General features: G+C 43.4%; 1 protein-coding gene and 1 non-coding gene across 3 annotated transcripts in view; one reads left to right on the forward strand and one right to left on the reverse strand.

The window, feature by feature from the left end:
• The first annotated feature begins 976 nt into the window (after positions 1 to 976).
• trnam-cau (transfer RNA methionine (anticodon CAU)) lies at positions 977 to 1046 on the forward strand. Its single transcript has one exon. It is a non-coding gene; the product is annotated as a tRNA-Met (tRNA).
• Positions 1047 to 1913: 867 nt separating this feature from the next.
• The window catches only part of nagk (N-acetylglucosamine kinase), a 30309-nt gene continuing 14747 nt past the window's right edge, over positions 1914 to 17475 (reverse strand). For both annotated transcript variants that reach the window (XM_060836879.1, XM_060836956.1), the window contains 5 exons: positions 16866 to 16978; positions 14012 to 14099; positions 10833 to 10930; positions 6853 to 6931; positions 1914 to 5843 (listed from right to left, as the gene is read on the reverse strand). In XM_060836879.1, coding sequence (XP_060692862.1) covers positions 5650 to 5843; positions 6853 to 6931; positions 10833 to 10930; positions 14012 to 14099; positions 16866 to 16978 — 572 coding nt within the window. In that variant the 3' untranslated portion in view covers positions 1914 to 5649. The remainder of the gene's footprint in view (positions 5844 to 6852; positions 6932 to 10832; positions 10931 to 14011; positions 14100 to 16865; positions 16979 to 17475) is intronic.

Here is a 17475-nt window from a genome sequence, read left to right on the forward strand (position 1 = left end):
ACAAGAACCAGCCCTACAGAGTTTGGATATCCTACTATGAAGTTTAATAAAGATTACCTTTCTCCTTAATATCTCTCAACTTGATGTAATCAGCAGGTGCTTGGGAACCCCACCACTTTCAAGTCCCACAGCAGACTATATAGTGCTGCTTTGTCACTGTCACAGGGTCAACATCCTGGAAGTCACTACCTTATGGCAACATTATCATCTGGCCTGCAATAATTCAATAACACTCACCATCTCCTCTGCAAAGGACACCTGGACAATAAATCCCAATTTGACAGCAATTCCTACATCCGCTAGAATGATTAGCCTTTTTAAAACATGAATTATAGGACAAGGTTAATCTGAAGAGTTTCTTTAGAGTTCACGAATTACCTCCTTGTAAATTCTCTGCAATTCCCTTTGTCCTGCTTCTTCAAGGATTGATAATGTGTTTTCTTCCGAGTTATAATTGGCATGAGTCTATGTGTGTATGTGCGTGTTTGTGTGTATGAAGATGAGCTGTGCTGTTACATTTTATCTTATAATAAGAAATATAGTTCATTCATTATGACGTCAGTGCCTACTCCTGTGACATCATTCCCCACAGCAATTTATTTTGCCAATTTGTTCCCCTTTCGTGGAGCCCCCGTCTCTCTTATGGGCTGGGACTCCAATTGCACATTACTATCCTGCTCAGATGGGCACTCATTACACCCTTAGATAACTTAGTAGGTATCCCAAATCCCAAGAGTCAAAAGGTCATGATTGAAGTCCTACCCTGTGGCCATGAGTGTGCAATCCAAGCTGAATATCCTAGTGCATGATTGAGGGCAGTGTACTTTGTGCTTACCCATATTTCGGTGTCATCTTATGTATGCCTCGTCTTCGATAAACAGCAGTGGATGCTGGATCAGTTAATTTTAAGTATTAGATACATTTTTGCTGAGCAAAGGTATTAAGGGATTTGGGTCCAAGGCCGGGACATGAGCTAGACTTAGCGCAGTCGGTAGCGCGTCAGTCTCATAATCTGAAGGTCCTGAGTTCAATCCTCAGAGAAGGCAAGTCTATGTCCTTTGCCACCTTACGCACAGATCAGCCTAGCCAATGATCTCATTGAATGGTGGAACTAGCTCCCGGGCCTGAATGACCTGGGGTGGCTCAGTGGTGTCTCACAGCACCAGGGACCCAAGTTCGATTCCAACTTCAGATGACTGTGTATCTGGAGTTTGCACATTCTCCCTGTATATGTGTGGGTTTCCTTCGGTTGCTGCTGTCTCCTCCCACAGACCAAAGATGTGCAGGATAGGTTGATTAGCCGTGGGAAATGCAGGGTTACAGGGAAAAGGTGGGGGGATGCTCTTCAGAGAGTTGACGTAAACTTGATGGACAAATGCCTGCTTCCACACTGTAGGGATTCTATGAATCTATGACTAGATTAGATTACTTACAGTGTGGAAACAGGCCCTTCGGCCCAACAAGTCCACACTGACCCACCGAAGTGCGACCCACCGAAGCGCAACCCACCCATACCCCTACGTTTACCCCTTTACCTAACACTTCGGGCAATTTAGCATGGCCAATTCACCTGAGCATCCGGAGGATTCACCTGAAACCGGAGCATCCGGAGGAAACCCATGTAGACACGGGGAGAATGTGCAAACTCCACACAGTCAATCACGTGAGTCGGGAATTGCACCGAGGTCTCTGGCGCTGTGAGGCAGCAGTGCTAACCACCGTGCCACCCACCTATTCCTAAATGCTAAGCTAAAGCAGACCTGACCTCTTGTGTGGATGTAAAAAATCCCAAGGCTCTATTTTGAAGACCATTTCTTCAAAATTGGCTGGTACATTTCCTGCATCACTTTCAGTGCTTCAAAACTACTTTACTTTGAAATATTGTGGCTGATGGGAGTCTGAAATAAAAGGCATTTTACATGTGTTTTCAATTTATTAGACGGTATTCACAATTTACGATGTGCTTTCCTGTGCATTAGAGAGATCAGAGATTGCACGACCACATTGTCAACAACCTTTATTTTAAAATTAATTAATAGGATGTGAGCATGGTTGGCTGACCAATCCTAGTTGACCTTGAGAAGGGGGTGGTGAACTGACCATGCAATGGAGATACAATGACATTACAGAGTTAAAGAATATTGATCCAGTGTCACTGAAGGAACATTGATATAAGGCAGTGATGTTCCCTTGCATCTGTTGCCCTTATCCTTCCAGATGGCAGTGGACATGACCTTGGAAGGTGCTGACCACGAAATCTTGGTAAATTTCCGCAGTGCATCTTTTAAATCATATGCATTTAGACAGGTGCATGGATGGGATAGGTATGGGGATATGAACCAAAAGCAAGCAAATGGACCGGCTTAAATGTGGAAGCTGGACAGCACAGGAAAGTTGGGAAGAAGGGCCTGCTTTCTTGCAGTAGATCTCTGATTCTAAATCAAAAGAACTCATCAGCATTCTGTTTCATTAGTTTGTTGATATTTTCTCTCACAATCATGAAATTCCTGCTGCCTGTTGCCCCTGAATTTTTCACATTCCTTGGGAGTTTTGAAGCTTCTGCCATGAACACTGTTGCTCCTATGTCTATTCCTTGAAAATCTGTTGTCATGATAAGTCACTCGTTTGTTTCACATCATCCTTTCGTATCCACTAGAAGCCGTCTGCACCCGCTGTGATATCGATCATCCAACACATCAAGGTCAACACCTTCGCCTATTCTACTTGTCTCCACGTTACCCTCTAGAATAAATAGCTTGCCAGTCCTGCTTCGGTACTAATAGCTTCTGTTCTGAGTGTGATTTTTTAAAGGGTTCTTTTTGAATTTGTAATTTCAAGTGTTTCTGAATTGATCTTATTGTCTGTGAATTGAACTTTACACACGTTTCTGCATCCAACTTTCAAAAGCTTCTATTTTATTCCATAGATCTCAGCATATAGTCCAAATATTTGAAGTATATAGGGAAAATGAATAGCATACAGTATCCTATCAGTTTTACCTTTACAAGACTGGGTTTCCTATGGTGAACCCATCTTTTATGTTACAAAATTATTGGCATCTCAATCCTCCTCCTGACTGTAATGCCTGCCACTATATCTTGTTAGACAAGTCATCTTAAATAGACACAAATACCTACCTGCTACAATCAAAGTATTTGTTCAAAATCTCTCCCAATTGCTTTCTTATTCATTCCCATTTTATCCTCAAAGTGACCAGTTTACTTTAGCTACTCTCTTCCTTTTTATATACTTGCCAAAAACCCTTGCTGTTTATTTTTATACTTAGTCTATTCATTCTAATTTATCTCTCTCTCTACAGGATTGCACATTTTGTCTGGTTCAATCAACTTCTTTTCTTAGGCTCTGATGGTTCATACTATTTGTACAGTCTCTCAACAGAATTTATCTGTGTTACAAAACATTTGTTGTGGTTCTGTTCGCCGAGCTGGGAATTTGTGTTGCAGATGTTTCATCCCCTGTCTAGGTGACATCCTCAGTGCTTGGGAGCCTCCTGTGAAGCGCTTCTATTTCCTCCGTCATTTATAGTGGTTTGTCTCTACCGCTTCCGGTTGTCAGTTCCAGCTGTCCGCTGCAGTGGCCAGTATATTGGATCCAGATCGACGTGTTTGTTGATAGAATCTGTGGATGAGAGCCATGCCTCTAGGAATTCCCTGGCTGTTCTCTGTTTGGCTTTTCCTATAATAGTAGTGTTGTCCCAGTTGAACTCACGTTGCTTGTCATCTGCGTGTGTGGTTACTAAGGATAGCTGATTGTGTTGTTTCGCGGCTAGTTGGTGTTCATGGATACGGATCGTTAGCTGTCTTCCTGCTTGTCCTATGTAGTGTTTTGTGCAGTCCTTGCATGGGATTTTGTACGCTAAGTTGGTTTTGCTCATGGTGGGTATCAGGTCCTTTGTCCTGGTGAGTTGTTGTCGGAGAGTGGCTGCTGGTTTGTGTGCTGTTGAGTCCTAGTGTCATAGTAAAACATCTGCTTAAATGCCTGCCACTACTTATCTGTACTTTAACTTACTTTCACATTCTACTTCAGCTGGCCCTGGCTTCATTCTTTGTAACTGCCTTTTAAGTTTAAGACTTAAGATTCTACAGTTCAAAGCACTCTTCCTTAGTTGAAAATATAAAAGCATCTTTTGATACTTTTTCATAAGAAAAGTCTCTTCCATCTGCGATGTTGATGTGACAGACGGCAGATCAGAGGCCAATGGTATTGGACATCACTTGATGATAGGAATTCAAAACCAGTTCATACTGATTCAACTAATACAATAACAAAATGCTGGAAATAGTCAGCATCTGTGGACAGAATCTTAGATCGAAGGGAGATAAAAAATGTGATGGGCTTTATTCAACTGAGTGTGCAGATTGTGGAGCGTTGGTGATGGTGGTGAAAAGAAAAAAAGTACAAAAAAAAACAAAAAAGACCACACACCAATCAGTGAATAGAGAGCAGCACTGAGACAATAAGTGCACATGTATCAGGTGGGGAGAAAGAGAGAAGAGAAGGAGGGGCAAAAGGGGGGGGGCGAAAGGAAGTGAGTGCGTGAGAAAAAGCACAAACTCCTCTGATGCAGAGGAAGTGTTGCTGAACAAAGAGATCTTGGAGTGCAGGTTCATAGCTCCTTGAAAATGGACTCGCAGTTATTTAGGATAATTAAGGCAGCATTTGGTATACTTTCTTTTATTGGTCAGAGTATTGAGGAAAGGAGTTGGGAGGTCATGTTGCAGCTGTACAGGACATTGGTTAGGCCACTGTTGGAATGTTGCGTGCAATTCTGGTCTCCTTCCTATCGGAAAGATGTTGTGAAACTTGAAAGGGTTCAACAAAGATTTACAAGAACGTTGCCAGGGTTGGAGGATTTGAGCATTAGGGAGAGGATGAACAGGCTGGGGCTGTTTTCCCTGGCACGTCGGAGGCTGAGGGGTGACCTTCGCGAGGTTTACAAAATTATGAGGGGCATGGGTAGGGTAAAGAGAAAAAGTCTTTTCCCTGGGGTGGGGGAGTCCAGAACTAGAGGGCATAGGTTTAGGGTGAAAGGGGAAAGATATAAAAGAGATCTACAGGGCAACTTTTTCACGCAGAGTGTGGTACGTGTATGGAATGAGCTGCCAGAGGATGTGGTGGAGGCTGGTACAATTGCAACATTTAAGAGGCATTTGGATGGGTATATGAATAGGAAGGGTTTGGAGGGATATGGGCCAGGTGCTGGCAGGTAGGACGAGATTGAGTTGGGATATCTGGTCGGCCTGGACAGGTTGGAGTGAAGGGTCTGTTTTCGTGCTGTATATGTTTATGACTATGACTCAATGGCCTCAAACTAATCATGTACAGATATCCTGCTGACTGAGTGTGTAAGAGCCGACGCAATACACAGAGAAAGAGATATTACTGTACAGATACTACCCTTGCTGGGAAGGCTTCGCAATCTACTCAGACATTTTACAGCACAGGAGTGACTTCTCCAAATTGAAAAGTGTGCAGTGCAATTCAATCTCAAGTAAACTTTTGTTTTGGTTGATATGTGAACATATGCAAAAATCAATAAATTTTATAAAAAGGCATGTTGAATGATATCACCATCTCTAGTTTCCAAGACCACGACCTTAGTGGTCAAAGCAGATTACTTTGCTATCGCTAGAGTTTGAAGCAGTGTTCAAAGAAGATATCTACATTGTTCGCATAGTCCATCGGTAAATCGTAACCGATGTGTCTGGCACCAAGACTCGCTGCGCCTACCGCTGAAGAGCATTTCAGCTTCATCATGGAAAACTTGCATAGGTTCTTGGCCATTGGCCTTTGCTTGACTTCCTTTAACACTTCGAGAAACCCTGGAAGAAAGGAAAGAACTTGCATTTATATAGCACCTTTCACAACTTCAAAACATCCCAAAGTGCAGTTATTTTAATGCCAATTTGTACACAGCGAACATTTCAACCATTTTATTAGTGGATGTCACCTGACCTAGATACTGGAGAAACAGCCTGCTTCCCTTCCAGACATATTCAGGGATTACACCACCCAAGGGAACATGGGTTTGAAGACATGTCTGAAAGGAGGTTTATTAGACTAATACCGGGGAATAAGGAGTTTCGGTTATGTGCTGAGACTGAGGCACAAGGAATTTTTCTCCCTGGAGCAGAGGTGGCTTCGCACAGAACATAGAACGTTACAGAGTGCAGTACAGGCCCGACAGCCCTCGATGTTGCACCAACCTGTGAGATATATCAGATGCCCAGTTTTATAAAAGGTGAATGAAATATTGAGGAATGATATACTGGAGCAACTCAGTAGATCTGGCAGTATCTATGGAGAGAGAAACAGAGTTAACATTTCGGGTCCGACGTGACCCTTCTTTAGTATTGCAACCTCTGCTGTTTTGCACTTTTAATTAAAATTGAGGAATTTTGACAATGTTAATAAGAAACTATTTCCAATCACAGTAATTAAAGTCCAAAGATTTAAGCTCAAACACAAGGAATAAGAATTGCCTTTTCTTTAAATCAGTGATTATTGATGATTTGGAATACACAACCTAAATTTGGAATAGATTTCATGAAGAATTTCAAGGAGATCTGGATAAATAGTAGAACAGGATAAAACTGCAGGGCTATGGATAAAGAGTAGGACAGCAGAACTCATCCAGTACACAGGCAATGGGCAGAATGACACCTGGATGTGCTACAAGACTCTGTTACGTGGCGATCAAAGCAGAGTTCAGCTGACCAGGTAGTCTGAGAAGGGAACCAGGGGCTCCGTCAGCAATTACCATACTACACTACGGATTGATCCTGACAGGCTTTGTCCAGCTCGCATGGGGCTGGCCCCATCGCCACTTACCATTTTTCAGGAGGTCCCAGCTGTTCCACACAGATCCCACACAGACTACAGGCAGACCAAACTTCCCATCAAGCAGTGACTGCAACACAAAGGAAAGCAATTAAACCAAAACATCAACCCAAATCTTCCCAAATGAAAAGCCAGAGTCAGTTTCTCTTACTCTCAGGAATAGAGGTGCAACACAAACATCTCAGGTGATTCTCCCTCTTAGAGTTCATCCTTTATCTGCAGAGTGCCCCTCAGTGATATCAGCCTCAAGCAACTGTGGAGTATGCACATGGTCATCATTCTTCATTCCAGATTTAAAAACTAAATAATTAAATTCATCTGCCATGGCAGGATTAAAACCCACACCCAGAACATTACCTGAGTCACTGGATTAATGGTCTACTGATAATACCTCCAAGTCAGCACCTCCCCTCGTTCAGCCCGACAGAAATTTCTGTGGCATTAAATAAGAGGAAGACCAAACCCATTATTTTTGGTCTTTGTCACAAATTCCGCTCCCTAGCCACTTACTCCATGCCTCTTCCTGGGCAGAGGTGCAAACAGATTTTGCAGCCTTTACGCTGCGCCAAGTGTCAACCTTTTGTGTGTTTCACTACTTTTTCGACCTCTAACATAAATTAGGAAGAGTTGGCCATTTGGCCCCTTGGGCTTGCACTGACCTTTGATAAGAATCATTCAGGGCTGGTCTGCTCGTTCACCTAAACTTCCAATTACCTGGCCACCCTTGATGTTCCTTGTCTTCAATCAAGAACCTATCCAACTCATCCTTAAAGAAATTCAATAACCCAGCCTACGCTGCTCTCTGGAGAGCATAATTTTCCAGACTAATGACTCTCTGGCAGTAAAAAGATTCTCATGTCAATCTCAAATGGGAAAGACTTACTTTTGAACTGGGTTCTCTGATTCCGGACCCTCCCACAAAGGGAACCATCCTCTCAGCATCCACCCTAGCTAGTCCTATTGGGATATTTTATGTTTCAATAAGATCACTCATCAGTCTTCTAAAGTATACCAGACCTATTCAAAGTGTCTACTGTTCATCATAAGATAACCCCTTGATCCCAAGGAATCAGTTGAGTGAATTATCTCTGAACACTCTAACACAATGACTCCTTCTCCAGGGAAGGAGGCAACCTGTATGCTGTACTCCAGATGTTCTTGTATCAATTTCCTGTACAACTGTCAAAGAACGTGGAGTTTGCACGTTCTTCCCGTGCCTGTGTGGGTTTCCTCCGGGTGCTCCGGTTTCCTCCCACAGTCCTAAAGATGTGTGGGTCAGGTGAATTGGCCATGCTAAATTGCCCGTAGTGTTAGGTAAGGGGTAAATGTAGAGGTATGGGTGAGTTGCACTTCGGCGGGTCGGTGTGGACTTGTTGGGCCGAAGGGCCTGTTTCCACACTGTAAGTAATCTAATCTAATCTAATCTCCCCTTCTTTTATATCCCAATCCCCATACAATAAATAAAATACCAAAGAGCTGCAGTCACTGGAAATCAAACAAAATCAGAAATTGTTGGAAAAACTCAGCAGGTCTGGCAGCATTTGTGAAGGGAAAGCAGAGTTCACGTTTTGGGTCCAAAACCCCCCTTCAGAGTAAATAACACTATTTCATTTACCATCTTAATTACTGACTGTATCTTATGATTTATGCATCAGAGCACCCAGACCCCACCGTACCAGAGTTTAGCAAACTTTCTCCATTTAAACAATGGCTGAACACACCATCACTGCAGCTGCAGAAGGTACACTAACCATACATGGCTGCAATGTTAGAGATGTAGTGCCTGTAGTTGCTCGCATTAACAATCAACGTTTTGGATGCTTTTTGATCACTGCACCATTTGTCACTTAGCTCAGCATTAGTGTGGTGCTGGAAAAGCACAGCAGGTCAGGTAGCATCCGAGGAGCAGGAAAATCAACCTTTTGGGCAAAGCCCCCTGCTCCTCGGATGCTGTCTGACCTGCTGTGTTTTTCCAGCACCACTCTAGTCTCGACTCTAATCTCCAGTATCTGCAGTACTCACTTCTACTTAGCTCAGCACCCCACTCCACTCTCCCTTGCTGCAGACTCTCTCTTTCTCTCTGACCCAGTGCCTACCACAGGGTCCTCACTGACCCATTCCCCAAGCGAAGCAGCACGGTGAGTGAAGTGACAAGGGGCTTGGAGAACAGGGTAGCGAGTGAGAAGCAGCAATAATGGGCAGAGAATGTTGCTGTCTGCAGTATGGGCTTCCTTTTCCAGTGCACTGACAGGACAGTGTTAAATAATACCCCTGACTTTCTATTCTTCCTGCCAAAGTGGATGAGCTGATGTTTTGCTACATTACGCTCCACCTACAAAATCTTTGGCCAATCACTCGACCCGTCTGTGTCACTGCAGAATCCTTATGCCCTCTTCACAAATTACTCTCCTTGCTAGCACCAATGTTAGGAACAAGACCCCAGCACTAATCCCTGTGGCACCATACCAGTTACAGATTGCCAACGAAAACATTACTCATTTACACCTATCTCCATTTCCCATTAACTAACCAATGCTCTATCCTTGTTAATACGTTACATCCTACAGCACAAGCTCTTACTCTGTCCAGTAATCTTGTTGTGGTACCTACCCAAGAAGTCTTTAGCATTCCAAGTACATCACATCTAGAGGTTCCTGTATCTATATGACTTTTTGCTGCCTCAAAAGTATATTAAATTACTCAAAAGGATAAAGCCAAGCTAACTCTGCCTAAATTCCTTACAATGTTCTAAAAGCTCTACTATAACCTCCTCATTAATAACATGATTCTAGTCTTTAATAAAGTGATTTGTGTTTGCTCTATGTTAATCTAGCTGACCCTGTTTTCTATCTCTTATTGGTCTTGAACTGAAGTGTGACATTTGCTGTTTTTAATCTGATGGGACTTTTAACCTTAGAAATATTTTAAAAACCTATCTACCATGATTAGACAGACAGAATTTTAATCAGGAAGGGAATCAAGGGTTACAGGGAAAGGTAGGAAAGTGTAGCTCAAATCAAGCACAATGCTATTGAATAGCAAAGTGGACTCGACGGGCAGAATGGCCTATTTTGCTCTTACAACTTAAACCTAATGGTTACCATATCCTTTTTTTTTTTAAGACCCTCAGGTGAAGTGGTCAATAACTTTCAATCAACCTGGAATCAAACCATTTATCTGTGGAACCCCTTTGTTTTTTTTTTATTTCCACTGGGAGAGGTTTCCTTTTCTGTCCATTCAATCAAAGGCCTGTATATTCCTTCCTGATAGAATGGGCACCCGAGGGATGGGACTGGTCGGGCGTAGACGTAAACTGCAGCAGATGCAAAGTTCAAATACTTTTCAGCCCTATGACTATGATGTCACTATATCTGCTGGGGGCTGGTGGGAGGCAGTCTTGCTCAGGTCCCAAAGTCACATTCAACTCCCGCCCCAGAGAACGGAGCGCACAATCGAGGCTTGCTTCTCACTGTGGACCTGAGAGAGAGTACTGCACTGACAGAGCTGCTTTCCTTTGGCTAAGATGTTAAAATGAGACAATATCTATCGCTCTTGGATGGATGTCAAATACCTCACTGCCACAGAGAAACAGGTCCAGACAAGATTTATCCCCAGGCCAACATCCCGAAATCTAGTCATTGTCATATTTCTATTTGTGCATGCATGCTATGCTTTGGAGTTTGGAACTGCAGAATGCACAGCACAGAAATAATTCAACCAGTCCATGCCACTGATAAAGTTCCATTCAAGTCTTTCCCCATCCAACTCAATCAGGATATTCCCTTTTCTCTCATACACTTACTGAGCCTCCTTTTAATTACATCAATCACTTGCTGTGGTATTAAGTTCCACATTCCCCTGGTAAAGACGGTTCCTCTGAACGGTGAAGCATCAAGGTGGAAGACGTTACTGCCTCAAAAGCCCATCTTTGGATACAAAACCTACACACGATGGTTACATCTCCTTTTTACCTTGTGCACGTGCGGCAGAACAGCCACAACGTGCCGGGCAAGCTCTTGACCCCCTCTTCTGAAGATGTGACAAGAAAGATGGTCTCCAGCTCGTGCCGCTGAAAATAAAAATTTTAAATGATCATTTGTGAAGGTGTACTCTTCTCCCTATTCACCCCCACCCATCAAAATTGCCCCTGCAAGTAAATAAAGGAACACAGGAAAACGAAGAACAGGCCGAGGACATTCAGCTGCTTTAGCCTGTTCTATACCAGGTCACCAGTTATCCTATCATGTTGTATATTTTGAGAATGGAAGTTGGATAACCTAGCGATTATGGAAGGCAAAAGTGAGGACTGCAGATGGTGGAAATCTAGATTAGAGTGGTGCTGGAAAAGCACAGCAGGTCAGGCAGCATCCGAGGAGGAAAATCGATGTTTTGTGCAAAAGCCCTTCATCTCAAATCATCAATTTTCCTGCTCCTTGGGTGCTGCCTGACCTGCTGTGCTTTTCCAACACCACTCTAATCCAGCGATTGTGCTACTAGACTGGAATCTAGAGATCTTGAATCTTAGCCCCACTGAGTGAAGAGTTGAGACTGAAATCAAGTGTTAAATGAGAGACAAAGCTGCTCCTTTAACAAGGTTTTTTTTTCCAGAGAAGTCGTAAATGACAGACTCAAAGTCTGGAGGTTGAAGGGTTTTATGCCCAATTTGTGTATAGCTAACAGATACTGCTTCATAGGCAAAAACAATGACTGCAGATGCTGGAAGCCAGATTCTGGATGAGTGGTGCTGGAAGAGCACAGCAGTTCAGGCAGCATCCGAGGAGCAGTAAAATCGACGTTTCGGGCAAAAGCCCTTCATCAGGAATACTGCCTCATGCAGAAGGCTTTCAAGTTTAAAAAAAAAATCACTTGTACAATGAAAGAATGTGGCCAGTTCTCCCAGCTCAGCTTTCCTTTAGTTTGTTTTTGTTTTTAGCAGTAGTGGAAATATTGTTGGACCCAGAAGCATGTCAAGGCTGGAAATGTCTCTCTGACTTCTATCATGCAAGAATAAAGAAAATTTACAGCCCAGGAACAGGCCCTTTGGCCTTTTAAGCCTGAGCCGACCCAAATGTACTGTCTAAACCTGACGGTCAATTCCTAAGCATCTGTATCCCTCTGCTCCCCACCTACTCATGCATCCGTCCGGATGCATCTTAAACGAATCTACCGTGCCTGTCGCGATCACCTCTGCTGGCAATGCGTTCCAAACACCCACCCCCCTCTGTGTGAAGTACTTGCCACGTGTATCCCCCTTAAACTTTCCACCTCTCATCTTGAAAGCGCGACCTCTCATTATTGAATCTTTCACCCTGAGAAAAAGCTTGTCTCTATCCACCCTGTCTATACCCTTCAGGATTTTGTAAACCTCAATCAGGTCCCCCCTCAATCTCCTTTTTTCTAATGAAAATAAACCTAACCTACTCGATCTCTCTTCATAGCTAGCACCTTCCATACCAGGCAACATCCTCGTAAACCTTCTCTGCACCCTCTCCAAGGTGTCCACATCCTTTTGGTAATGTGGCGACCAGAACTGTACATTGTATTTTATATGCGGCCAAACCAATGTCTTGTACAATTTTAACATGACTTGTCAGCTCTTATACTCAATACCCCATCCAATGAAGGCAAACATACTAAATGCCTTCTTGACCACTCTATCCACCAGTGCAGCAACCTTCAGGCTTGAAACGACCTGCACTCCCAGATCTCTCTGCCCATCAACTTTTCCCAAGGCTCTTCCGTTCATAGTACAATTCGTTCTAGAATTAGTCTTGTCTAAATGCATCATCTCTCATTTCTCAGGATTCAAAACCATCTGCCACTTTTCCGCCCAACTCTCCAGTCTATCTATATCCTCCTGTATTCTCTGACAGTCCCTTATGCTTTCTGCTACTTCATCAATCTTCGTGTGTTTGATTTTACCTTTTGCGCCAAGGGGTGTTTATGGGGATTGTTGCAAGTATCTGGAACAGCATCATTTAGTTGGCATATTCTGTTGGGTTTTTAGATAGGTTATTTGGTATTCTGTTTTCTGTTCTGTGTTCCATTCAGTAACCTTGTAAATGAATTCTGTTTTGCTACAAACTAAGTGGTTTGAACAGCTGATTCTCTCCTGAAATACCCACTTTACACCTGCTTAAAACAACTAGTAAAAGTCAGGGTCTGGGCTACCTTCCTGAAATGTTCTGAGGGGTCTGGCCTGGTCCATAATAAATGAAAGAACTTGCATTTATTCTATTGGTTCCCAAAGTGCATTACAGCCAAAAAAAGACTTCCAAAAGTGGAGTCACTATTGTAATGTAGTTACAAATCACACAGCTACCAGATGAAGGAGCAGTGCTCTGAAAGCTAGTACTTCTAAATAAAGATCTCGATGACTATAACCAAGAGTTGCGTGATTTTTAAACTTTGTCCACCCCAGTCCAACACCAGAACCCCCACATTATTGTAATGTAGTTTTTGAACACAGTGAATCTTAACAGTGCTGTGATGCATTGTCAGAGAACCTACTTCGCTGACGTTGGCTGAGAGATAACAGGGTTGCCTTTGGAACTGGGAGGAAAATTCTTTGAAGTGCTGCTTTGAGATCTTTTACAACCATCTGGAAGGATAACAGTCTCAATTTAATGTCTTCTCCCAGAAACCTCTGACAGTATGGCAGTTCCTCAGTGTCCCACTGGAGGACCAGTCAAAATACTTGCGTCGGCACAGTGGCACAGTGGTTAGCACTGCTGCCTCACAGCGCCTGAGACCCAGGTTCAATTCCCGACTCGGGTGACTGACTGTGTGGAGTTTGCACGTTCTCCCCGTGTCTGCGTGGGTTTCCTCCGGGTGCTCCGGTTTCCTCCCACAGTCCAAAGATGTGCGGGTCAGGTGAATTGGCCATGCTAAATTGCCCATAGTGTTAGGTAATGGGTAAATGTAGGGGTACGGGTGGGTTGCGCTTCGGTGGGTCGGTGTGGACTTGTTGGGCCGAAGGGCCTGTTTCCACACTGTAAGTAATCTAATCTAATCTAAATTGGAGGAGTCAGATCTGAATTCACATCCTTGGAGGCAAGAGGTGCTGCCAACAGAACCTTGGCTGATGTGCTATTTTGATTTGCACGTTACCATCTCAAAGGTGCAAATACTCATTAAAAGTTATGTTCACCTTCTGCTAGCTTTCGACAAAACCCAGCAATTTTGGATTTCTCAAAGGTACGATAGAGGTGAGTGAGGAGTGCCGTTCGATTAGATACCTGCGTAATATAGGAAACAGAAAAAGGGTTAAAGAGTCAAATCTGAAGAGTTCATAGAATCACAAAAGAGGTCAGAGGCTAGAAATACAAGGTATTCTATCACATTCCTGATTTGTGCCTTGTAGATGGTGGATAGGTTTTGGGAAGTCAGGTGGTTGGGTCTAGAACACTACCTTGAGGAACTCCAGCAGAGATATCCTGGAGCTCACATGGCTAACCTCCAACAACCATGACCATCTTCCTATGTGCCGGATATGACTGCAAAGAGCAGAGTTTGTCCCGATATCCACTGACTCCAATTTTGGAGCCAATTTTACAACTAACGTTGTAATGAGATCAGGAGCTGAGTGGCCCTGGCAGAACCCAAATTGGGCGTCAATGGGCAGGTTATTGCTGAATAGCTGCTACTTGATAGTATTGTCAATGATTCCTATTACTTTAATGTTGATTGAGTAGACCAATGGGACAGTATGAAGTGCTAGAAGACCTCTCTACATGCTAACACACTCCATAAATTCAATTACAGCGAAGTGTTTGAAAAATCTTGAACTCATTTATTTCCTTTGTAACAAATATGTTATACAAGAGATTAACTGTGCTGCAAATAGCTGTTCGATAATGATCAGACGATGGATTTTGGTAGTGCAGGATGAGGAATAAACAGTGTAGACCAGACAGAATGTTTCTGCTCTTCACGTCGGACAATGGGATTGTTCACAGCTGCAAATGTGTTGCTGGTCAAAGCACAGCAGGCCAGGCAGCATCTCAGGAATAGAGAATTCGACGTTTCGAGCATAAGCCCTTCATCAGGATTGTTCACATCTACCTCAGAGTACAGACAGTGGGTCTTTGCTTAATGTTGTACCTGAAGGATGGCATCTCTGACAGTGCAGCACTCCTTCAATCCTCCATGAGGTTCACCAGCCTGTATTATGCATCCAAGTTTTCATGGGTCTTGGATCCACATGATTCAGCAGCGACTGGGTCATGCCAGATACCACATCTAGTAGAACCACTCAAGACGCTCAGGCCTGAAACTTCACAGATTTTATTCCCCCCCTCCTGCCTCCAAAGAGGATATACAATCTAAGTAACAGCTGGCCTCAGCATACTTCACAGAGAAAGTGGGGCAGAGGCATCAAATGAATACTATGACAAATTACATAACTTCAACAGTACCCTAGTCCATGTTGTACGCAAGCTTTCTCCCACTCATCTATCATCAACGACGAAAACATCGAAGCCTTTCTCCATCAAGTGCATATGTGACTTCTCCTTAAATAATGACAGTCATATCAACTAGTCTATGTGGTAATAATTCAATGGTAGGAGTTTGGAAACTGCAGAGGACAAGAGGGGCCTTGGAGTCCAATGCCAATCTACACATGGCTCAGGGAATAATCTAGACATCATTACCTTTGAGGTTCTGCTTTTCAGTTTAGCCCCTAACCTCTCTCACTCCCCTAGCAGAATCTCGGGATTCAGTCCACCAATGCTGGTGCTAATGCGGACCATAATCTCTGGATCCTCCATTCCCAATGGACGTTATTCTCCAGCCGAAAGCAAATACCCTGAACCCTGGCACTGGGCAGCAACACTCTTTGCTGGAGAGAACAGTATCAAACCTCCCCCCAATCACTGGATAAAAAAGCTCCCCCCACCAGGTCATCTGTCATTGCTTCTTTTACCAATTACCTTAGTGCTTTGTGGTGCTCAATACTTCCACTAATGTGAGCAGTCTTTTCCTACCTACACTGTTTAGACCCCTTGTGATCTTGAATACCTCAATCAAATCTCCGCTCAATTTTCCCTTCAGAAAATGCCAGAACTTTCTCAAACTATATCTGATGGAGTCGCAGGTAGATAGGAGAGTGCTTTCTTTTATTGGTCAGAATATTCAATACAGGAGTTGGGACATCATGTTGTGGCTGTACAGGACATTGGTTAGGCCACTGTTGGAATATTGCATGCAATTCTGGTCTCCTTCCTGTTGGAAAGATGTTGTGAAACTTGAAAGGGTTCAGAAAAGATTTACAAGGATGTTGGCAGTGTTGGTGGATTTGAGCTATTAGGAGAGGCTGAACAGGCTGGGGCGGTTTTCCCCGGAACGTCGGAGGCTGAGGGGTGACATTATAGAGGTTTACAAAAATTATGAGGGGCATGGATAGGGTAAATAGACAAAGTCTTTTCCCTGGGGTCGAGGAGTCCAGAACTAGAGGGTATAGGTTTAGGGTGAGAGGGGAAAGATATAAAAGATACCTAAGGGGCAACTTTTTCACGCAGAGGGTGGTATGTGTATGGAATGAGCTGCCAGAGGAAGTGGAGGAGGCTGGTACAATTGCAACATTTAAGAGGCATTTGGATGGGTATATGAATAGGAAGGGTTTGGAGGGATATGGGCTGGGTGCTGGCAGGTGGGACTAGATTGCGTTGGGATATCTGGTCGGCATGGACAGGTTGGACCGAAGAGTCTGTTTCCATGCTGTACATCTCTGTGACTCTATGATGAACATTATTCCCAAAATCATTCTGCTCGTACTTTTTCTCTTGAGTTTTTCTCACCTTTGCCAATATCTTTTCCTTCTGCATGTAGGTTTGCACGCAACATCGAAAATCTCAACCTGAGCTAAATCTCAAAACTCGCTAATCTTTTCCTTCCCTTATAATGTAGACCAGAGCAGTGCCCTGTACTTGAAATGTGGTCCTCCTCAAAAGGCCCTTATCAAGCAACTCTCACCAGAGGTCACTATGATGACAGCTTCTAACCTGGAAGTAACTGTACATGGCTTCCTCCACCAGACAGATGTTGAATGGTGTGTGCTTGTAGTTGTCAACAGCATCATACACAATCTTTATGGCCAACAGTGACATCCAATAAGCTGCAAAAGGTGAAGAATTCAAGTTAAGAAACCAGCCATACATGTAAAAACACAAAGTAAGAGTTTCTGATAAGTAACTTAGAGTTAAAGTGAGAATTGATCCTACAGAAAGGAGTGTGGAGAATTAATAATGGAAATTAAGGAACTGGCAAGTGAACTGGACAGGTACTTTGCACCAGCCTTCACTGTGGGACACACTAGAAACATCCTAGAGAGAAAAAAAAGTCAGGGAATGGAAGGGAGGGATGAATTCAGGAAAATTACAATTGCCTGAAAAGTAATACTGAGTAACCTGTAGGAGCTATCGACTGACTGGGTCCTGACTGACTTCGTCTTAGGGTTTTAAAAGAAATGGTTATTGAGATAGTTGACGCACTGATTTTACTTTTCGAAAACTGACTCAATTTGGGTTAAGTCCCACTGGTTTTGAAATCTGTAACACTTCTGTTTAAAAATAAAGGAAACTACAAACTAGTCAGCTTAACACCTGCTGAACA

Source organism: Hemiscyllium ocellatum, chromosome 1, assembly GCF_020745735.1.
Source record: "Hemiscyllium ocellatum isolate sHemOce1 chromosome 1, sHemOce1.pat.X.cur, whole genome shotgun sequence".
NCBI classification, from domain to species: domain Eukaryota; kingdom Metazoa; phylum Chordata; class Chondrichthyes; order Orectolobiformes; family Hemiscylliidae; genus Hemiscyllium; species Hemiscyllium ocellatum.